This window comes from Symphalangus syndactylus, chromosome 3 (assembly GCF_028878055.3).
Source record: "Symphalangus syndactylus isolate Jambi chromosome 3, NHGRI_mSymSyn1-v2.1_pri, whole genome shotgun sequence".
NCBI lineage: Eukaryota > Metazoa > Chordata > Mammalia > Primates > Hylobatidae > Symphalangus > Symphalangus syndactylus.
Genome location: NC_072425.2, coordinates 22,282,029 through 22,305,175, shown reverse-complemented (window position 1 = coordinate 22,305,175; position 23,147 = coordinate 22,282,029). Strand labels below are relative to the sequence as shown.

Sequence of the window (23,147 nt, the reverse complement as noted above, 5' to 3'; positions counted from 1 at the left end):
CTGCCAGCAGCAGAGACCAACGCTGAGCCCCCCAATGGCACCATTCCCAAGGGTGATTAGCCAATTACTTGGTGGTATGTTGATTACATTAGTCTGCTTCTATCGTAGAAGAAACAGCACTTCGTCTTTACTGGACTAGGCACTTACTCTGGATATGGATTTGCCATCCCTGAATGCAATGCTTCTGCCAAAACTACCATATGTGGACTTGTGGAATGCCTTATTCACCTTCATTATATTCCATACAGCATTGCTTCTACAAGGAACTCACTTTGCAGCCAGAGAAGTACAGCAGTGGGCTCATGCTCATGGAATTCGCTGGTCCTACCATGTTCCCCATTATCCTGAAGCAGCTGGCGTGATATAATGGTGGAATGTCCTTTTGAAATCACAGCTACAGTGCCAGCTAGGTGACAATACTTTGCAGGGATGGGGCAAAGTTCTTCAGAAGGCTGTATATGTTTTGAATCAGCATCCAATATATGGTACTGTTTTTCCCATAACCAAGATTCGTGGGTCCAGAAATCAAGGGGGTGGAAATAGTAGTGGCACCACTGACCATCACCCCTAGTGATCCACTAGCAACATTTTCGCTTCCTGTTCCTACAATATTATGTCCTGCTGGACTTACTTAAAGAAGGAGGAGTGCTTCTACCAGAAGACACAATAATTCCATTGAACTGGATATTAAGACTGCCACCCAGCCACTTTGGGTTCCTCATGTCTCTGAGTCAACATGGTAGGAAGGGGGTTATGGTGTGGTTGGGGCGATTGATTTGGATTACCAAGGGGAAATTGGACCACTACTCAACAATGAAGGTAAGGAACAGTATGTCTGGAATACAGGAGATCACTTAGACTGTCTCTTACTATTACCATGCCCAGTGATTAAGGTCAATAGGAAACTATAACAAGTCAATCCAGGTAGGACTATGAATGGCCTAGACTCTTCAGAAATAATCGTTTGGGTCACTCTGCCAGGTAAAGAACCATCCCCAGCTACTGTGCTTGCTGTAAGACAAAGGGAATACTGAATGGATAGTAGAAGAAGGTAGTTATAAATACAAGCTGTGACCCTGTGGCCAGTTACAGAAACGAGGACTGTAATTGTTATGAGTATTCCCTATTTTGCTAAGAATAGTTTGTAGATACACGTATATTAAGCAAATATCTTTGTTTTCTCTTTTATTCCTCTGTCACACAACATAGGCTTTATTGACTTCATATCAGTATTTAAGTATTGCTAATTTTACATCTCAGTATTTAAGAGATACCAGAAGAAAAGTAAATACCACTCAAGAATTCTACCTTTTTGGGGAATGAGATTAGTGTGCTTTTGGTTGTATATAAAATAGCTGTATTACATTAGGTGGAATCATGACCTTGTTATTGTTTTTATTTGGAGATTAAATATGGTTTAAGGAGAGGCAATCTTGCCAAGGTGACAAGGGTGGACTTTTGGTGGTTAATATTATATGTCAACTTCACTGGAATGAGGGATGCCTAGTGATATGGTTTGGCTGTGTCCCCACCCAAATCTCATCTTGAATTGTAGTTCCCATAATCCCCACGTGTTGTGGGAGGGACCTGATGGGAGGTAATTGAATCATGGGGGTGGTTACCTCCATGCTGTTCTCATGATAGTGCATGAGTTCTCACAAGATCTGATGATTTTATAAGGGGCTGTTTGCCACCTTTACTCTGCACTTCTCTTTGCTGCCGCGATGAAGAAGGATGTATTTGCTTCTCCTTCTGCCATGATTGTAAGTTTCCTGAGGCCTCCCCAGCCATGCTGAATTGTGAGTCAATTAAATCTCTTTCCCTTATAAATTACCCAGTCTCAGGTATGTCTTTATTAACAGCATGAGAACAGGCTAATACACCTAGAAAGCTAGTGAAGCATTTTTTTTTCTGGGTGTGTCTGTGAGGTTATTTCCAGAGGAGATTGACATATGAAACAGTAAACTGAAAGAGGAAGACTCATCCTCAATATGGGTGGACACCATCCAATCAGCTGGGGAAACAGCTAGGATAAAGCAATTGGAATAAGGGGGATATTCAGCTTACTCTTTTTTTTTTTTAATTTAACTTTTATTTTAAGTTCAGGGATACATGTGCAGGTTTGTTACACAGGTAAACTTGTATAACAGGGATTTGTTGTACAGATTATTTTGTTACCCAGGTACTAAGCCTAGTACCCATTATTTTTCCTGATGCTCTCCATCCTCCCACCCACCACCCTCCAATAGGCCCCAGTGTCTGCTGTTCCTCTGTATGTGTCTATGTGTTCTCATCATTTAGCTCCCACTTACAAGTGAGAACATGTGGTATTTGGTTTTCTGTTCCTGTGTTAGTTTGCTAAGGATAATGGCCTCCAGCTCAATCCTTGTTCCTTAAAAGAACATAATTTCATTCTTTTTTATGGCTGCATAGTATTCCATGATGTATATGTACCACATTTTCTTTATCCAGTCTACCATTTATGGGTATTTAGGTTGATTCCATGTCTTTGCTATAGTGAATTGTGCTGCAATGAACATATGCATGCATGTTTTTTTGTAAGAGAATGATTTACATTCCTTTGGGTATATACCCAGTAATGGGATTGCTGGGTCAAATGGTATTTCTGTTTTTAGGTCTTCGAGGAGTCACCACACTGTTTTCCACAGTGGTTGAACTAATTTACATTCCCACCAACAGTGTATAAGCTTTCCTTCTTCTCTACAGCCTCACCAGCATCTGTTATTTTTTGACTTTCAAATAATAGCCATTTTGACTGGTGTGAGATGGTGTCTCATTATGATTTTGATTTGCATTTCTCTAATGATCAGTGATGTTGAGCTTTTTTTCATATGCTTGTTGGCTGCACGTATGTATTCTTTTGAAAAGTGTTCATGTCCTTTGCTCACTTTTTAATGGGGTTGTTTGGGTTTTTTCTTGTAAATTTGTTTAAGTTTCTTACAGATGCTGGATATTCGATTTTTGTCAGATGCAGTTTGCAAAAATTTTCTGTCAGTCTGTAGGTTGTCTGTTTACTCTGTTGATAGTTTCTTTTGCTATGCAGAAGCTGAAAAAAAAAAACAAGCAATGGGGAAAGGACTGCCTACTCAATAAATGGTTCTGGGATAACTGGCTAGCCATATGCAGAAGATTGAAACTGTACCCCTTCCTTACACCATATACAAAAATTAACTCAAGATGGATTTAAGACTTAAATGTAAACTCCAAAAGTATAAAAACCTTGGAAGACAACCTAGGCAATACCATTCTGGACATAGGAACAGGCAAATATTTCATAATGAAGACACCAAAAGCAATGACAAGAAAAGCAAAAATTGACAAATGGGATCTAATTACAGTAAAGAGTTTCTGCTCAGCTTACTCTTGCTTCCTCTCTCTCTTCCTTTTAGATCAGATGTATTTTATTCCTCTTGCTCTTGCACCAGACTTCAGGTTCTTTGGCTTTTGGACTCTGAGAATTGCATCAGCCTCCTCCTGAGGTTCTCGGGTCTTTGGCTCCAGACCAGTCTATGCTGTCAGCCTCTCTAGTTCTGAGGCTCTAGGATTTGGACTGAGACATGCTACCAGCTTCTCTGGGCACCATGCTACCGATCTCTCTGGAAACCACACTACTGGCTTCTCTGGTCCTCCAATTTGCAGATGGCCTATTGTGGGACTTAACCTTTGTGATCATGTGAGCCAATTTCCCCTAAGTTTTCTATTACATATATCCTATTTGTTCTGACCTTCCAGAGAACCCTGACTAATACAATTGTATTAATGTGAAATATCAGGTTTATTTATTTGTGTATGTTGAAACATTCTTGCATCCCTGGGATGAATCCCACTTGATTACAGTAAATTATCTTTGTTATGTGATCTTGAATTCAATTTGCTAATATTTTGTTCAGGATTTTGGTGTCCATGTTCATCAGAGATATTGGCCCACAAATGCGTGTGTGTGTCTGTGTGTTTTTGTCTGGTTTTGGCATCAGGGTAATGCTGGCCTCAAATAATGAGTTTGGAAGAATTTTCTCTTTTTCAATTTTTTGAAATTATTTGTGACAAATTGGTATTAATTCTTCTTTAAATGTTTGATAAAATCCAGCAGCAATGCCATCAGGTCCTGGGCTTTTCTTTGATGTTAGATGTCTTATTGCTGATTCAATATTTTTACTCTACTCAATATTTTACTACCTGTTTAGGTTTTCTATTTCTTCATGATTCAGTCTTGGTAAGTTGCACGTACTCAAGAATTTATCCATTTCTTCTAAGTTTTCCAATTTGTTGTCAAACAGTTGTTCATAATAGTCTCTTATTATTCTTTTTATTTCTGTAGTATCACTGGCAATTTTCCTTTTTTGTCTGATTTTGTTTATTTGACTCCTCTATGTTTTTTAGTTAGTCTAGCTGAAAAGGCCATTGATTTTGTTTATCATTTCAAAAACCAATTCTTCATTTTGTTGGCATTTTGCATTATCTGGTCCCTATTTCTAATGTGATCTTTAGTTCCTTTCTTTTACTAATTTTGAATTTAGTTTGTTCTTGTTATCATTTCTTGACCTTTTGGCTAAAATCAAGTGTAGTTTTTTTCTCATTTTCCTAGGTCTTTGAGGTACAACCTTAGGTTTTTTTTACTTGAGAGCTTTCTGCTTTTTTATGTATTTATTGGCATAAACTCTCCCTTAGAACTGCTTTTGCTGTATCCCATAGGTTTTGGTGTGTTGTGTTTCCACTTTTATTCATCTCAAAAATTTTTCTAATCTTTTTTTAATTTCTTCATAAATTCGTTGGTTTTCCAGGAGCATGTTGTTTAATTCCCATGTATTTGTATGGGTTCCACAGTTCCTCCTGTTATTGATTTCTAGTTTTATTCCATTGTGATCAGAAAAAATACTTGATATGATTATGGTTTTTAAAAATTTGCCATTTAAAGAACATTACATAAATAGAATCACACATTATGTAGCCTTTTGGGGGATTGAATATTTTCACACAACATAATTACCTGTTACATTGTTGTGTGTATCAGTAGTTCATTTTTTAAATTGCTGAGTAATATCCTATGGTATGGATTGCCATAGTCTAACCATTCATTTGTTGAAGGACCTGGGCTTTTCTTTCCAGTTTTGGGCTGTTGCAAAAAATGTACATATTTGTGCACATTTTTATGGGAACATAAGTTTTCATATCTTTGGAATTAATGCAATTTCTGGATTGTAGGGTAGTTGCATGTTTAGTTTTTAAATAGACTTCCAAACTGTTTTCTGAGTGGCTATATCATTTTGTAGTTTCAACAGGCAAAGTATAAGTGGTTCAGTTTCTCTGCATCCTTATGAACATTTGATGTTGTCAATATTTTATATTTTAGCCATTCTGATATGTATGTAGTCAAATCTCATTGTCATTTTAATTTTCATTTCTCAAATGACTAATGATATTCTATATCTTTTTCTGTTCTTACTTGCCATCTGTGTATCTCCTTTGATGAAATGTCTCTTCATGTCTTTCTTTTAAAGTTCCAATTGGATTGTTTACTTTTTTGCTATTGAGTTTTGAGAGCTTTCTATACATTCTAGGTACTAGTCCTTTATTGAATATATGGTTTGCAAATATTTTCTCCCACTCTTCAACCTGTCTTTTCATTCTCTTAACAGTATCCTTTACAGAACAAGTTTTTAATTTTTAAATTTCAACTTTTATTTTAAATACAGGGGTACATGTGCAGATTTGTTACACGGGAATATTGTGTGATTCTGAGGTTTGAAGTATGGATCCCGTCACCCAGATAGTGAGCATAATACCCGACAGGTAGTTTTTAACTTACCTTCTCCCCACCTTCACCTTCTAGTAGTTTAATTTTATGAAGTTCAACTTTTAAATTTTTCCTTTTATGGATCATGCTCTTTGCTTTTGATTTCAACTCTAAGAACTGTTTGCAGCCAGGCGCGGTGGCTCACGCTTGTAATCCCAGCACTTTGGGAGGCCGAGGCAGGCGGATCACGAGGTCAAGAGATCGAGACCACAGTGAAACCCCGTCTCTACTAAAAATACAAAAAATTAGCTGGGCGTGGTGGCAGGCGCCTGTAGTCCCAGCTACTCGGGAGGCTGAGGCAGGAGAATGGCGTGAACCCGGGAGGCGGAGCTTGCAGTGAGCCGAGGTCGCGCCACTGCACTCCAGCCTGGGCGACACAGCGAGACTCCGTCTCAAAAAAAAAAAAAGAACTGTTTGCCTAGTATTTTATTTTTTACCTTTTTGTTACATGTTGACACCTATGAGAAAACACACAGTCAAGAACAATGACTGGGCTCCTAAACTCAGGCTTGGAGTAAAGGAGGTGGAATCAGTGTCTGGTCTTCCAAGGCCTAAGCAGTGGCAGCATAGCCATGTTCGGTGTCAGGGATCTATGGAGTATGATCCAATGAGAAGGAAATCATTACAAAGGAACACAAATTAGGGTGACCTCTCATTTATCACTGAAAACATCCAAGGCATTGGAATGATATAGATGTATCTTTAAAAGATCTGAAAGAAAAGCTTTGGACCTAGAATGCTATATCCTATCAAATTATCAAATTGTCTACTAAAGTAAAGGTGCCAAAATCGTGTTTGTAGATATGCATGCACTCAGAAAGTTTTTCTTCAACTGGTAATTTATGAAGTCTTTCACCATTGCATAGGTCATCTTGTTTATTAATAGTTTTCAATTCCATTGGCAATAAATGTTTATTTGAAGAAATTCAGACATTACAACTGTGTATAAAGAAGAGGAAATACTCTCCCTCCATGTTTCCCCCTGCTCTTCCATTCTTAACCCAGTGGCTACACACACATGTACATTCATATTCGTATAACTTTTTAATATAATGGATTCATACTTTTACATTTGTTCCACATCTTAATTTTCCTACTTAATGGCTTTTCAAGGAAGCAGTAAAGATATTTTTGATTCTTTGAACATGCTGCATATAGTTACACTTTATGGAATTAATCATAGCATGTTTCTCCATTTCACTATTGAAAAGGTTTTAGGTTGTTGCCATTTTTACCTATTACAAACTGGGATTTCCCTGAACATCTTTGGAGATTATATATACATATATCTCACGCTATTCAATACACATTGACAATAATATTACTCAATACAAATTTATAGTAATATTTCTATAGGCTAGAGTCCTAGAAATGAAAGTTTCTGGATGAAGTATTAAATCACACATTTTAAACACATAGTTTATGGGAAGGTGAACCAGAAGAAACGTTTCAACCTCCCCTGTGTGAAATGGATAATTTCCATGTTACCACTTGAGGTTTTTGTTCTTTCTGACCATTAGCATTTTTAAATTGTATGATAAAATATAAGAGGAAATTAAAAGTAAATAAAACTACAGCAATATAATAAAGGAAGGATAGATAAAAGTAAAAGCTTAAGATTTAAGCAATAAAACATCTTTAGAAGGAGAAAAATAAAAAATTATAAAAATCCTCAAGAAGAGAAAATTAGCTAAAATATATATCCTCCTCTTCCTTCATTCTTTCTCTTTTCAATTTTTTTTGCAAAAACATTCAATGGCTACAAATTACGCATTTTTCAGCAATATACTGAAATGTGAAGAATTTTGGAGCATCCGCCTTAATAAAAAGAGAGACATTTGTTTAGGAAATATTCGTGCGGAAAGGATTAGATTAAAGCAATTTTTGGAAAATGAGAAAGTGGAAAAAATAAATCTTTCCAAGAAAGAGAAGCCATAGACAGGAAACGATTGTGATTTAAGAGATACAGGCCGAATTGGTGGGTCATCATCAATGGATGTAAGTGCCCACAATAGCCTTGTCTCACAAGGGTCAGAAGTGCTAGCTTCCAACAGCTTGACCGTTCACCAGAAACCAGTAGAAAACAGGTCCAAGTTGAGCAGATTCCACTTACAAGTTTTTCAAGAGGGTGCTTCCTAAGATCTCTTGCTCATAAGCTTCCTCAGGCCCTGTTTCAGGTCTTTGTTTCTCAGGCTATAGATAAAAGGATTGAGCGTGGATGACAAAACTGTGTAGACAATTGTTGCCATGTGGTCCTTGACAGTGTAGGTGGATGGGGGCTGTAAGTAGACATAGAAGATGCTTCCATAAAAGAGTGTCACCACGGTGAGGTGAGAACCACAGGTGGAGAAGGCTTTGCGTTTCCCAGAAGTAGAGGGAATCTTGAGAACCGTAATGAGGATTCGTATATAAGAGAAAGCAATGCATAGAAATGGAGTCACCAAAACCATAGGTGCTTCTGTCATCTGCACAATTTCATTGACAAATATGGAAGAGCAGGACAATTTCAGCACAGGGCTGAGGTCACAGAGAAAGTGGTGGATAACATTGGAGTCACAGAAGGTGAGACGATTCAGCAGAAGTGTGTGCAGGAGTGAGTGGAGGTGAGGAAATGAGCAGGAGAAGGCCACCAGGAGGACACAGCGGTGGTGGCTCATGGTGGTGACATAGTGGAAGGGGTCACAGATGGCCACATAGCGGTCAAAGGCCATGACTGCCAGAAGGCAGCTGTCACTGTTGCCCAGGGCATAGAGAAAATACATCTGTGTCAGACACCCAGCATAGGAGATGGTCTTCTTTTCTGACAGGAAGTTCATCAGCATCTTGGGGACAACGCTTGTTGTAAAGCAAATATCAGTAAGAGACAGAAAACTCAAGAAGAAATACATAGGGGTCTGAAGATGGGGGTTGAAGCGAATGGCCAGGATGATGAGCAGGTTCCCTGTTATGGTGACCAGGTACACGATGAGGAAGAGAACAAAGAGTGGCTTTTGGTCCTCAGGCTGGGAGGAGAGTCCCAGGAGGATAAACTCAGAGACACTGCTGGTGTGGTTGATTCTTTCCATTGACTTGGACTCAGTTATAAACAAGAAGTTTTGTTACTTAACTTGCTCTGATTTCATAACACCAATCATGAGAACCTACAAGTCTTTGTTTCTTCTGGTCACAATTAGCTACTGTGCTAATTGTGGGATGGCTTGTTAACCTCATGGTCCTTGATGGGGTCCTCCCTTCCCAACTCTATGGGCTCCATAAGGGCATTATATTGAAATCTGGAGGGACAGAGGGAGAGTTTTCCTTTAGAAACTTTCAGAAGTGGACTTCTCTAATTCAGACTCAGTATTTCCTATTCTGTGAAAAGCACTGTTCACCTGCCTAGGACATAGCAATAGAGCAGACAGATTCCTGCTTATGTGGAGCTTACTTTCTAGTTGGGAAGGTAAATTATTATACTACAAAATATGTAGTACAGCATCAGTTAGGGATATATTTTGTGAACAAAATAAAACAGTATTAGAAGATGGAGGTTGATGGGGAGTCAGACTGGGGGTATTTTAGATGGAGAGGTTTCATGACCCTCTTTCCCTGTCAAAGCATACTCAGTTGTGTCACGCTGAAGTTTATATTTGCATTGTCTTGAAAAAATTAATGGTTTTTCACAACAGCCAACAGGGCAAATCTAAGATGAATGTTGAACCCAGTCAATAGAGTGATTTTTTTCTGCTCTGCTGACAGAATGAAAGGTGCATCCTCCCTAGCTCATGACATGCTATCATCATTAGTTTGCACATCTCCCTTTTTTTGTAAATTGTTTTTCCCTTCTTTAATTCTCTGTCCTAAGTCACATTTGTACAGAATAAGCACCCATTGTTATGTGTAAAATCTGTTTTTAATTTATCTTTTACATGTTTATTTAAAAATATCTATGAGAAACATGTTAATTTTTTGGTATATATATTTTTCATCCCGATCCAGTTACCTACCAATGGATATCAAAGTGGCCTCCATTTCTTGCTACTATAAAAAAAAATCTCTGCAATGAGAATTTTTGTATCAGCAAAATGTTGTCACAATTTTTTGTAATTAAAGTTTTTGTGTAAGCATATTCACTCATACCTTGTGAATAGGCATAGTACATAGAGATTTTCAAGCATTTTTAGATATTGGTTATTTATACATTTTTGGCTACCATAAAATCTCTACAATGAACGTATTTGCAACACCAAGATGTTTAAAACAACTTCTTTAGAGCAGTATATTCTTTTACACATTGTGAATGGACCTTAATACACCAGAATTTTCACATATTTTTAAATGTTGGCTATTTATATATTGATGTATTAAAAATTAAATGCTTTCATTTTTGTTGTAAGTTATTAAATGCCTTTAAACCTCAGGTTTTTCACGTATAAAATCAAACACAAATATCCATATTGTCATGAGGATTTGAGATAAGGCATTTGAAAGATGGGACAAGGGTATTGTAAAAACATTCAGGACGAGCTGTTCCCCAGCCACCTCAGTGTCATCATCCCTTATGTGATATTCCTGCATGTTCTCAAAACTAATTATCACACACGCTTAAAATATCATATCTCTCACTGTCGCTCAGATTAATTTCATAATATTGCAAGATTATAGAAGGAATATTTGCTGATATATTGAGTGAATCAGTAATTAAAGTCAATAGTATTAACAAATATTTATTGAAAATTTATTAGTATTAGGTACATGGTAAGCATCTCACTAAATTCCATAATAAGGAATTAAGAGGCATATGTTATTACTATTGCCATTTTTACATACAGGAGGCTTACAGAGGTGAAGTGATCTGTTCAAGATCAGTAAGGAAGTGAACAGTAGTAAGAATTTGAACCTTAAGCCTCTTCATGTTTTGGTAAAGCTATACATATCTTACAGTCATGCATTGTGCTATGTTTTCCTCACTCTGACAAATTTCTACAGAATTACGCACTTGCCACACAAATACACAACTGACCAACTTTCTTGTCGCATGTTCAGAATCCACTCTTGCAGCTGTAAGGGTGATGACCAATCTTTCTGTGTGGTACAGATGGTGGGATTTGAAAGCTTGAACACTCGTGCGGGACTGGCCACAATCAGGTGGGTAAAATTGGCCAGGCATGCCAGGCCCGGTGGCTCACACCTGTAATCCCAGCACTTTGGGAGGCTGAGGCAGGCAGATCACAAGGTCAGGAGATCAAGAGCATACTGGCCAACATGGTGAAACTCCGTCTCTACTAAAAATACAAAAATTAGCTGGGCATGGTGGTGGGGACCTGTAATCCCAGCTACTCGGTAGGCTGATGCAGGAGAATTGCTTGAGCCCAGGAGATGGAGGTTGCAGTGAGCTGAGATTTTGCCACTGCACTCCAGCCTGGCCGACAGATCCAGACTGTGTCTCAAAAAAAAAAAAAAAAATTAGCTGGGTATGGTGAGGCGCACCTGTAGTCCCAGCTACTCGGGAGGCTGAGGCAGAAGAATCGCTTGAATCCGGGAGGTAGAGGTTGCAGTGAGCTGATCTCGCACCACTGCACTCCAGCCTGGTGACAGCAAGACTCCATCTCAAAAAAAAAAAAAAAAAATTGACCATGCATAGTGGAGGTGGGTCTGGTGTGTAGGGTTGTGGTGGTGCAGTGGACGGGGCCTTGGACTTGAGGCAGAAGATGCAGGCTGGATTTGTCCTCTATCACCCGCTCATAGGCTGATTCCTGATGTTTTATGAAAGGTGTATTAGTCTGTTCTTACACTGCTATAAAGAAATACTCCAGACTGGGTCATTTTTAAAGTGAAGAGGTTCAATTGCCTCGCAGTTCTGCGGAGTGTACAGGAAGCCTTGCAGTTTCTGATTCTGGGGAGGCCTCAGGAAACTTGTATTCATGGTGGAAGGCAAAGCCGGAGCAGGCATCTTACTTGGCAGGAACGGGACAGAGGTGGGGGGAGGTGCCAGACACTTTTTAAACAACCAGATCTTGTGAAAACTCAGTCACTATCATGATAATAGCACCAGTGACAGTGCTAAACCATTCATGAAGGATCCATCACCATGATCACCTCCCACTAGGGCCCACCTTCAACGCTGGAGATTAAAATCCCACATGAGATTTGGGTGGGGTCACAGATCCAAACCATATCAAATAGCAAGTGAGATACCATGTCTGAAAAGCAGTTTGTGAAACACAGATCATTATTCAAAAAGCAGTCATTCATGAAAAGGCTGCCTTGGGAATACAGAATTTAAAAAATAGTGGAGATTTGGGTTAAGTGGGTTTGGATGCTCCAGACTGTAGACATGAGGATCACCCATGCTTATCACTAGGAAAAAGGAAGGTTTAGGATATGAAAATCAGGGAGAATGGTTCTAAAGCACAGGGTGAGTGTATGGGGCTGGGAATGCAATCAGTTTTGGTTTTTTTGGTTTTGGGTTTGTTTTTTTTCTACTGATAAGGTTTTTCTTCTCTCAAAACTTGTGGTATAGAGGGCCTCAAGGTCAAGCTCAATGAGTCTAAATGAGTCAGATGGAGGTTATGACTTCTTAATTCATGAAATATTTGAAACTATCAGAAAGGAAAGAGAAAGTGCCAAACTGGGTTGGCTAAGTAGGTGGTTAGCTCATTGAAGCTCACCTCTGTATCCAGGGGTTTTTCTTTGCTTCGATGTGTCTCCAGAAGTGGATCTTCTGCACATCTGTGATTTCCAACTCTGCTTCTTAGCCAAAGCTCAGCTTCCTCATGTCTCTCCTCTGAACTTCTGGACTGATTAGCAAGGAGGGAAGAACTGAAACGTTACTCTAAAGGAATACCACATTTCCCTTTTCTGACCTTAACTCCCTGTTGCTTTCCTAATCTGTGGTTCCTAACATAATGCTGCCTTTCTCAGCTGCACATTTCGGAAGGCAGGGATGCCCTGAGTCAAGTGGCAAGGACTCTTTTGATTGTGGAAGCCCAATGAGCTTTCCATGGGTTTGAGTTCTGCCCTCCTGGCCTATGGGATCCTTGTTAGGCTGGTATAGCTGTGGTGTGCTGACCCCTCAGGGGAGTTTGTCCTGTGATCTCCCTCAGCAAAGAAAGCAGAATGGAAATAACAGCAGAGCTGACTCCAAGGAGACAGGGACCCCTGAGGCTTCCCATTTAGATGTTGGGGCTAAACTCAGAGCAATATCCCAAGGGAATGCTTCTCTTTCCTCAAGTAATGGTTATCAAGAGTGGATAAATATTTACGTGAATGAATGTTTTTATGTTTAGGAGTGTTTATGTTTGGCCATTCTAATGGGTATACAGTGGTATGTCATTGTTGTTTTAATTTGAATTTCCCCGATGACATGAGATGGAGCATCTTTTCCAATACCTGTTTTCCATCTGTGTATCTTCTTTGCGGAGTGTCTGTTAAGACCTTTGGCCCATTTTTAATTGGGTTGTATATTTTCTTATTGTTGAGTTTTAAGAGTTATTTGTGTATTTTGAATTACAGTCTTTTATCAGATATGTTTTGCGCAAATATTTTCTCCCAGTATGTGCCTTATTTTTTTATTCTCTTGACAGTGACTTTTGCATAACAGAAAAGTTTAATTTTAATGAAGTCTGGCTTATGAATTCTCGTTTATGAATCATGCCTTTGGTGTTGTATCTAAAAAGTCACCTCTAAACCCTAGATCATCTAGATTTTCTCTTATGTTATCCTCTATGAGTTTCACAGTTTTGCATCTTACATTTAGGACTATGATCCATTGAGTTAATGTTTATAAAGGGTGAATTTATTTTTCTTTTTGGTATGTGGACGTCCAGATAATTTAGCACCATTTGTTGAAAAAAACTATCATCTTTGCTCCTTTATATGTCTTTGCTGTTTGTCAAAGATCAGTTGTGTGGGTCTATTTCTTGGTTCTCTGTTCTGTACCATTGATCTATTTGCCTATTCTTTTGCCAATACATATTATCTTGATTACTGTAGCTTTGAAGTCAGGTAGTGTCAGTCCTCCAGTTTGTTTTTCTCCTTTAATATTGACTTGGCTACTCTGGGTCTTTTGCCTCTACATATAAACTTTAGAATTAGTTTTCTGGTATGTGCAAAATAACTTGGGATTTTGATCGGTATTGCATGGAATTTATACATCAAATTCAGAAGAATTGACCTCGATAATATTGAGCCTTCTTATTCATGAACATGGAATTACTATTTAGTTCTTTTATCTTTCATCATGGTTTTGTAGTTACCCTTGTGTTCAAATTGTACTTATTTTGTTAGATTTATGCCACCATTTTATTTTGGGGGGTGCTAATGTAAATGATATTGTGTTCTTAATTTCAAATTCCACTTGTTTGTTGCTAATATTTAGGAGAACAGTTGGCTTTTGTATATTAATCTTGCATTTTGCACTCTTGCTGTAATTGCTTATTAGTTCCAGGATTTTTTTTGTCAATTCTTTTGTATTTTCTATATAGACAATGAAATCATCTGTGAACAAAGATAGTTTCATTTCTTTTCTTCAAATCTGTATATCTTTTATTACTATTCTTGTCTTATTGCATTAGGTAGGATTTCCAGTATGATGTTGAAAAGCCATGGTGAGAGGGGGCATTCTTATCTTGTTCCTGAATGTAATGGGAAAGCTCCTAGTTTCTCGCCATCATGTATAATGTTAGTTGTAGGATCTTTTTGGGGGTAGTTTTTTCTTATCAAGTTGAGGAATTTTCCTTCTATTCCTAGTTTACTGAGAGTTTTTAGAATCATAGATGGGTGTTGGAGTTTCTCAAATGATTTTTCTGCATCTATTTATGTATTCATGTGGCTTTTCTTTGTTAGTTTATTGATGTGATGCATTACAATAACTGATTTTGGAATGTTGAACCAGGCTTGCATACCTAGGATAAATTAAACTTGGTTGTGATGTATAAATCTTTTTATACATTGTTGGATTCAATTTGCAAACATTTTGTTTAGAGTTATACATGTATGTTTATGAGAGATACAGGTTTATACTTTTCTTATAATGTCTGGTTTTGGTATTAGGATATTATTGGCTTCATAGAATGAAATAGAAAGTATTTCCTCTGCTTCTATTGTCTGGAAGAGATTATAGATAATTAACATAAATTCTTCTTTAAATGTTTAGTAGAATTCACCAGTGAACCCATCTGGGCCTGGTGCTGTCTGCTTTGGGAGTTTATTAATTATTGAGTCAATTTCTTTTATAGACACAGGTCTATCAATTTCATCTATTTCTTTTTGTGTGCATTTTGACGTACTGTGTCTTTCAAAGAATTTGTCCATTCATTTAGGTTATCAAATTTGTGGGTACAGAGTTGTTCATAGTATTTCTTTATTATTCTTTTAATGTCCATGAGATCTGTAGTGATGTTCCCTTATTTATTTCTGACATTAATAATTTGTGTCCTCTGTCTTGTTTTCATAGTCAGCATGGTTAGAAGATTATCAATTTTTAAAAAGTAAATTTTATTGCTTATATTTGAGGTTTACAGCATGATGCTATGAGATACATATAGAGAGTAAAATGGTTATAATTATGAAGCAGATTAACATATCTACAATCTCACAGTTACTTTTTTGTGATAAGAGCAGCTAAAATCTACTTATTTAACAAAAATCCCTAATACAATACAATATTATTAACTGGTTCTCATGTTGTACATTAGATCTCTAACTTGTTCATGCTTCATGTCTATATCCTTTGATCTACATCTCTCAATTTTATCCCTCCCCCTACCTGTAGTAACTACTGTTTCATTCTCTATCCCTGTATATTTCTTTCTTTTTATTTCACATATACCTGAGAGAGTGCAATATTTTTATTTCTGTATCTGGTTTATTTCAGTTACCATAATGTCCTCCAGGTATATCTGTGTTGTGGCAAATGGAAAGATCTACTTCTTTTTTAAGGCTTAATAATATTGTAAGGCTGAATAAATATACATTGCTCCTTTTAAGAACAGATAATTCATTTGTTTGCTATTGACTTATAAGAGTACAGAAAGTGTATACATATATATGTATGTATGTCTACATGTAACTTTTTCTTTTTTACTTATTTTTTATTTTTTAAGACAGAGTCTTGCTCTGTCACCCAGACTGGAGTGCAGTGGCATGAGCTCGACCCACTGCAACCTCCATCTCCTGGGTTCAAGTGATTCTCCTGGCTCAGCCTCCAGAGTAGCTGGGATTACAGGTGTGAGCCACCATGCCTAGCTAACTTTTTTTTTTTGTATTTTTTAGTAGAGATGGGATTTCGCTACGTTGGCCAGGCTGGTCTTGAACTCCTGACCTCAGATGATCCACCCACCTTGGCCTCCCAAAGTGCTGGGATTACAGGCATGAGCCACCACACCCAGCCAACATTTTCTTTATATTCACTCATTGTTGGGCAGTTAGGTTGTTTCCATATCTTGGCCCTTATGAATACTGTATATCTTCACTGTGAGAACCAGGTAGAACTCTGGGAGGTAAAACTCACAACAGTGTGTGGGCCTTTCTATGACTGGGTCCCCCTAGAGATTTTAACTCTCAGACTTGTCTACACTGAGCCTCCAGCAATTCATCAATTACAGTTCAGGTTTTCCTACCTTAGCACTGATTCCTGCAGAGGCTTCTGTTTGTGGGTTTCTGCTCCAGTAAGCTGTGATTCTTTGTTTTTTCTTGTCTGTCTCTCCAATTTGGGGGGCAGTGGGTTGCCATGTGACCTCACTTCTCTGATGGATCTAAAAAGAATGTTGATTTTTCAGTTTGTTAGGCCTTTAACTCTTACAGAAGGAGTAACAACCTCCAAGATCCACACATGTTGGACCAGAAACTGGAAGTAACTCTGATGTATAATTGGGTTTTTAAATGACAATAATTGATTCTGGGTGGAGGCAGGAAAAGGAGATGCTTTCAACTGCTGCTAGTAGCGTGAATACGAAGTGGCATATGCTTCTAGGAAATAAATTGACAGCATGTGTTATAAACATTACAAATATTTGTTTCTATGACCTAGTCTTTTTTTTTAACCTCTAAAGAAGCATTTAATCTATTCATACATTGGTGCCCTAAATTTAGTCTTTTGGTATAAGCCCGTATAGACATAGACAGTGTCAAGCAATTTAGAAAAGTCTCCAAATTGGGTTGATACTATTATTGTAGACAGACTTCAAATTTAAGGGCTTACAATAACTTTACTTAGCCAAAAGTTTTCAGCAGTTTTACACCTATGACCTCCACATACAAAAACCGTTGTGATAGTCTGTGTTTAAATTTAAAAACAGAATTATAAAAGAAGCCAGACACCTCAATAAGAAAAAAGTGCAATGGACATGAACAGGCATTTCACAAAAGAATACAAGGGTTCAGTAAGCATGTGAACAAGTAATTAATGAAACTAGCAATAATGAAATACTGGATAAAATGATAAAATAACAGTGATACAATTTTTTCACCAATAATATTATCTATCAAAGATTGAAAAGAACCATAATACCTAGTATTAACACTGAGAGTGCAGGTGGGAATGTAAAGTATCACAATAACTCTGTAGAGAATTTGACAGTATTTATTTAAATATTTTTCACTTTAAGAAATTATCCAAGTCCAAAGGAAACAGTTGAAAGTGGTACAAACATATCTGAAGAAAAATGTTCATAATTACATTAAGCCATATACATTCTTGTTTTTGTTCCCCCTCACCTTCATATCATCAGTACCAAATATAGTGTTTGGCATAGAAATTCAATATGTGGTTAATTAATTATTTATATTGTCTATGACCTAGTCTTTCACTTTCAGGAATCTGATCATATAAATACTAAAAATATTGCCAAGTGTGGATGTGGTGAAAAGGAAAACACTTTTACACTGCTGGTGAGAATGTCAATTAGTACAACCACTATGGAAAACAGTGTGGAGATTCATTAAAGAACTAAAAGTAGATATACCATTTGATCCAGCAAGTAGATATACCATTTGATCCAGCAATCCCACTACTGGATATCCACTCAGAGGAAAGGAAGTCATTATATGAGGCTGAGTGTGGTGGCTGAGGCAGGTGAATCACGAGGTCAGGAGTTTGAGACCAGCCTGGCCTACATGGTGAAACCCTGTGTCTACTAAAAATACAAAAATTAGCTGGTCGTGGTGGCAGTCACCTGTAATCCCAGATACTCGGGAGGCTGAGGCAGGAGAATAGCTTGAACCTGGGAGGCGGAGATTGCAGTGAGTTGAGATCATGCCACTGCACTCCAGCCTGGGCGACAGAGCAAGACTCCATCTCAAAAAAAAAAAAAAAAAAGACGTCATTATACAAAAAAGATACTTGCACATGCATGTTTATAGCACCACAATTCACAATTGCAAAAATATGGAACCAGCCCAAGTGCCCCTCAATCAATGAGTGGATAAAGAAATCATGATATATATATATACCATGGAATACTATTTGGCCATAAAAAGGAACAAAATAATGGCATTCACAGCAACCTGGATGGAATTGGAGACAATTTTTCTAAGTAAAGTAACTCAGGAATGGAAAACCAAACATCGTATGTTCTTACTCATAAGTAGGAGCTGAGCTATGAGAACAAAAGGCATAAGAATGATACAATGAACTTTGGGGACTCAGGGGAAAGGGTAGGAGAAGGTGAAAAATAAAAGACTACACACTGGGTACAGTGTACACTGCTCAGGTGAACCAAAATGTCAGAAATCACCACTGACGAACTTAAACATGTAACCAAACACCACCTGTTCCCCAAAAACCTAAAATTAAAAAAAATTCTAAAAAAATCTCAGAAATTACCACTACAGAACTGATTCATGTCACCAAACACCATCTGTTCCCCAAAAACCTACTGAAATAAAAAAAATAGAAAGTCGTTAAAAAATAAAAAAGAAAAATACTGCCAAGAATATATGTACAAGGATAGTACAATTAAGAGAAACAGAAATCATCCAAGTTTTAGTCAGTGGGGCTTGGTTAATTAAATTATAATATGTTGATATAATGGACTATTGTGTGGACTTTCCAATTATTTGATAGCATATTTTGAATACAGAATAATTTAATAATTATAAATTTAAATTATAATTTTAATATTATAAATTTGAATACATTTTAATTGAATTATATTTAAATTTGAATACATTGTAATTGAATTTAAAAAATTGAATACATTAAAAAATTTTGCACTAACTTTTTAAGGCAATACCTATCCTTTAATTGTCTGGGATTGCTTTGGAGATAAAGTGGCTCTTTCTCTCCTTTAAGAGAGAATTGAAGTCATTTCCTTGTACTAGAGCAAAAGGCAGCTAGAAAATTTCAGGTTGTCAACTAATAGCTGCTGGATGAGATTCTTATACATTCTGTTACAAAGGGTACAATTAAGGGCTTCTTGGAGAAAATTAAGTACTTCAAAAACAGAATTCTTTCTTTTTTATTAGATATTAGTTGTGATGTTTACATTTGAGACTGAAGGAGTTTTCTATCTATATACATGAGCATAAGGGGTATGGTGTCATAATTATTTCAGGATTAAGCCTACATTTTATTATCTATTGTATTAGTCAAGATTTGTGTAGGGAAGAAAAAATTGTCATTGATGTTTTAAGCAGAAATGAAGTTAATCCAGGGAATTGAGTGCTTACAAAGTCATTGGAAATGTTATAGAATCACAGGCTGTAGGATGAATCTCTAGGAATAAAACTTAAGCGCAATAATAATCTGACCTACCTAGAGTACTTCTCTTACCCAATTAGGAAGGAGCGGAATCAGAAGGTCGCCATTGAAACTATTGAATTCAAGAGCTTATCGATGCAACTGCAGCCCAAGTATCAGGAATCAGCATCAAAACTACTTCCTGTCTCTCACTAGCTGGGTAATTGGTCACAAAAAGTGGACTCCAGCTGCCGCTCCTAAAGCAAATGCCTGTCAGCAATAATGTACCTAGTAACTGGACAATGAAACTCTGCAGAAAAAAAGAATGTTCCAAGAATATTTCTGACAGTAGAAAAAGCAAAAACATAGGACACCTTCCATGTCATTTCAATATTCTAAATTTCATATAAGTGCACCCAACTAATTCATATTGAGAACTCTAAAGAATTCTGGGAAATATATTTTTTTTATTTCTAGCCTTTGATGTACAGGATGGCACACTAGAATGAGGTCAGAATGAATGCCGAGTGCCAGCGATCATTTACGAATAAAACCATTGAATAATAACCTTTCTGTTTCCCTTAGTTGATAGGTCTGATCCATAATAATTTAAGTTTCCATATGGTCAAAGCAGAGGAACACCAGTGCTAAGATATATAGTACAGTCCGCATTTTTCAGGGCATATGACTGATGCTGAACGTCATACAATGCCAAGAAAACACAAGAATATGAGAAAGGAATTCCTAGAAAAAGAGCAAAGGTTTCAATGACTAAGCTAATTTTTTCTAAGTCTACTGATAACATACTCCCTACCCCATCCTCCATTAATAAAAGAATGGTTGTTGTATTGTATTATGAGGGAGTTAAAAGTGTAATAAGACTGTGCTGGTGTCAGGGTTTGTTTGTGTTGTATTTGTTTTTTGTTTTGGGGTTGTTCTAGCTGAAGCTACTACACTGTGGATCAATAAAACTACTAAAGTGTTCCAAGTAACTGCTATAATGCTAATTTGCTTTCTTTTAGTAATAAGAACACACCACAGCACAGCGGCAATAAAATAAAGTCCTAGAATAAGCAATAGGCCTTTTTTATAATATTAAGCAATACTCAGTGTCTAAGGCTGGCTCTAAAAAGAATTTGATTGAATATTAAATATAATGGTTTATATTTATTTCATAATAGTGACAAATATAAGCTGAGCACAGTGGCTCACACCTGTAATCCCAGCACTTTGGGAGGTTGAGGTAGGCAAATCACGACGTCAGGAGATCGAGACCATCCTAGCCAACACAGTGCAACCCTGTCTCTACTAAAAATACAAAAATTAGCTGGGTATGGTGACATGTACCTGTAATCCAGCTACTCGGGAGGCTGAGGCACAAGAATCTCTTGAACCCAGGAGGCGGAGGTTGCAGTGAGCCAAGATGGCGCCACTGCACTCCAGCCTGGCAACAGAGCAAGACTCCGTCTCAAAAAAAAAAAATAGTGACAAATATTATATTATGATCGTCAGTCAAAGCAATTACAGTTAAGTAAAAAGAGGTAGGTCATTATAACTAGACTTCCAAAAAATTTTCAAAAATCTTTGTAGGACTCCTGTTTCTAGCAATTAGGCAAACTAAATGCATAGAACACATTTTCATTTCAAAACTCCTAGATATATATACTTCCTAGTAAGAAAAATAAAATTTAGAAGTCTAGAAATACCAAGAAAACGTGAATTCACAGAGGTAAGTGAGTGCCAATCTTCTTTAAAAATAAAGACAGAGGCCGGGCACAGTGGCTCACGTCTGTAATCCCAGCACTTTGGGAGGCTGAGGAGGGTAGATCACCTGAGATCAGGAGTTTGAGACCAGCCTGGCCAACATGGTGAAACTCTGTCTTTACTAAAACTAGAAAAATCAGCAGGATGTGGTGGTGCACATCAATCACTTGAACCCAAAAGGTGGGCGTTGCAGTGAGCCGAGATCATGCCACCGCACTCCAGCCTGGGCAATAGAGTGAGACTCCATCTCAAAATAAATAAATAACTGAATAAATAAATAAAATAAAGACAGAACTTTATTTTTTAAAGCTTCACAAGAAACAAGAGACAAAGCACAGTGTCAAAGCATGGGGAGGAGATCCTGGTATCGGAGACCTTTACCTAAAGCTAGGACGACTGAAGGACTAAGCTCATAGTATAAGAATTAATTTTTTAAGTCTAATTTATTTTGGGAGAATTTCTTTTTCTGCATTTTTGACTTAACCATATTTTTTAAAACTTCTGAGAAGTGTTGCGTTTTTGACAAGTAAATATTTTTAAACTTCTGAGAAATATCAACATCTAATGAAAGACTGAGAATACACTCAAACTGCATCCATGGTTTAAAAATAATAAACTAAGAAGAATTTGGTTTACACTGGAATTAGGTAAAAGTAAACAAAAATCCTTTCTGGAAAATGGTGTAAGCCAAGACTTCAAAGACTTTCTAAAGTTCTAAAATTTATGAGTTTAAAAAATACAAACAAGGCTCGGTGCAGTGGCTCACGCTTATAATCCCAGCACTCTGGGAAGCCTAGGCAGGAGGATCACTTGAGTTCGGGAGTTTGAGGCCAGCATGGGCAACATAGTGAGACCTTATCTCTACACACATACAAAAAAAAATTAGCCGGGCATAGTGGTACACACCTGTAGTCCCAGCTATGCAGGAGGCTGACATGGAAGGATCACTTGAGTCCAGGAGTTCAAGCCTGCAGTAAGCTACATACCATTGCACTACAGCTGGGTTGACAGAGTGAGACCCTGTCTCTTAAAAAAAAAAATTTTGTTTAAGTTAAAGGAAAAAAAGACATAATGAGTAAGAGTTAGCAGAAATAACAACAGAATGAGACTTAACTTAGTAGCCACAATCTAAAAATAATCAGGAGTACATATATATGAGAACAAAATAAAAATCTCTAGAAATAAAATGTAATTAAAATGAAAACTAAAAGCAGCTCAACAGCAATTTAGACACAGCTCAAAAGAGAATTCATTAAACAAAAATAGAGCTAAATCATATAGATTATAGCAGAGAGAGAAATAAAATAATCCCATTTCCTTATTCTTTTATATTATTATATTATTTTAACATAAGAGACTCAATAAACAGGAATAGCAATATGTTTTGATGTGTAAATTTATAAATACTTTCCAAAAGAGGCAAAAGACCAATGTTCAGGGAAACTTCCATCTGAGACAACATGCAGTAAACAATAAATGGATACGCCCCTATTCACTCTAGTCTGATTTTGCAAAAGAATCAGGCAAATCCCAACTGAGAGACATTCTATAAAATACTTCACCAGTATTCCTTAAAACTGTCAGGGTCATCAAAAAAAAAAAAAAAAGTAAAATATGAGAAACTGTCACAGTCAAGAGAAGCCGAAGGAGACAGGATGACTGAATATAATATCCTCGATGGGATCCTGGAACACAAAAAAAGCATATTAGATTTTAAAAGTAAGGAAATAGGCTGAGCGCAGTGGCTCACACCTGTAATCCCAGAATTTTGGGAGGCCGAGGCTGGTGGATCACCTGAGGTCACGAGTTTGAGACCAGCCTAGCCAACATGGTGAAACCCCATCTCTACTAAAAATACAAAAAATTAGCCGGCCATGGTGGTGTGCACTTGTAATCTCAGCTACTTGGGAG

At 37.3% G+C, this 23,147-nt stretch overlaps 1 protein-coding gene across 1 annotated transcript; it reads right to left on the bottom strand.

The window, feature by feature from the left end:
- Window positions 1-7,519: 7,519 nt before the first annotated feature.
- OR1L8 (olfactory receptor family 1 subfamily L member 8) lies at window positions 7,520-22,924 on the bottom strand. The gene is made up of 5 exons (XM_055269925.1): window positions 22,866-22,924; window positions 17,968-18,089; window positions 16,414-16,548; window positions 12,463-12,591; window positions 7,520-9,087 (listed from the first exon to the last, which is right to left on the bottom strand). Exon 5 carries the CDS (start codon window positions 8,878-8,880, stop codon window positions 7,951-7,953), a length of 930 nt encoding a protein of 309 aa, XP_055125900.1. The 5' UTR covers window positions 8,881-9,087; window positions 12,463-12,591; window positions 16,414-16,548; window positions 17,968-18,089; window positions 22,866-22,924; the 3' UTR covers window positions 7,520-7,950.
- Window positions 22,925-23,147: the final 223 nt, after the last annotated feature.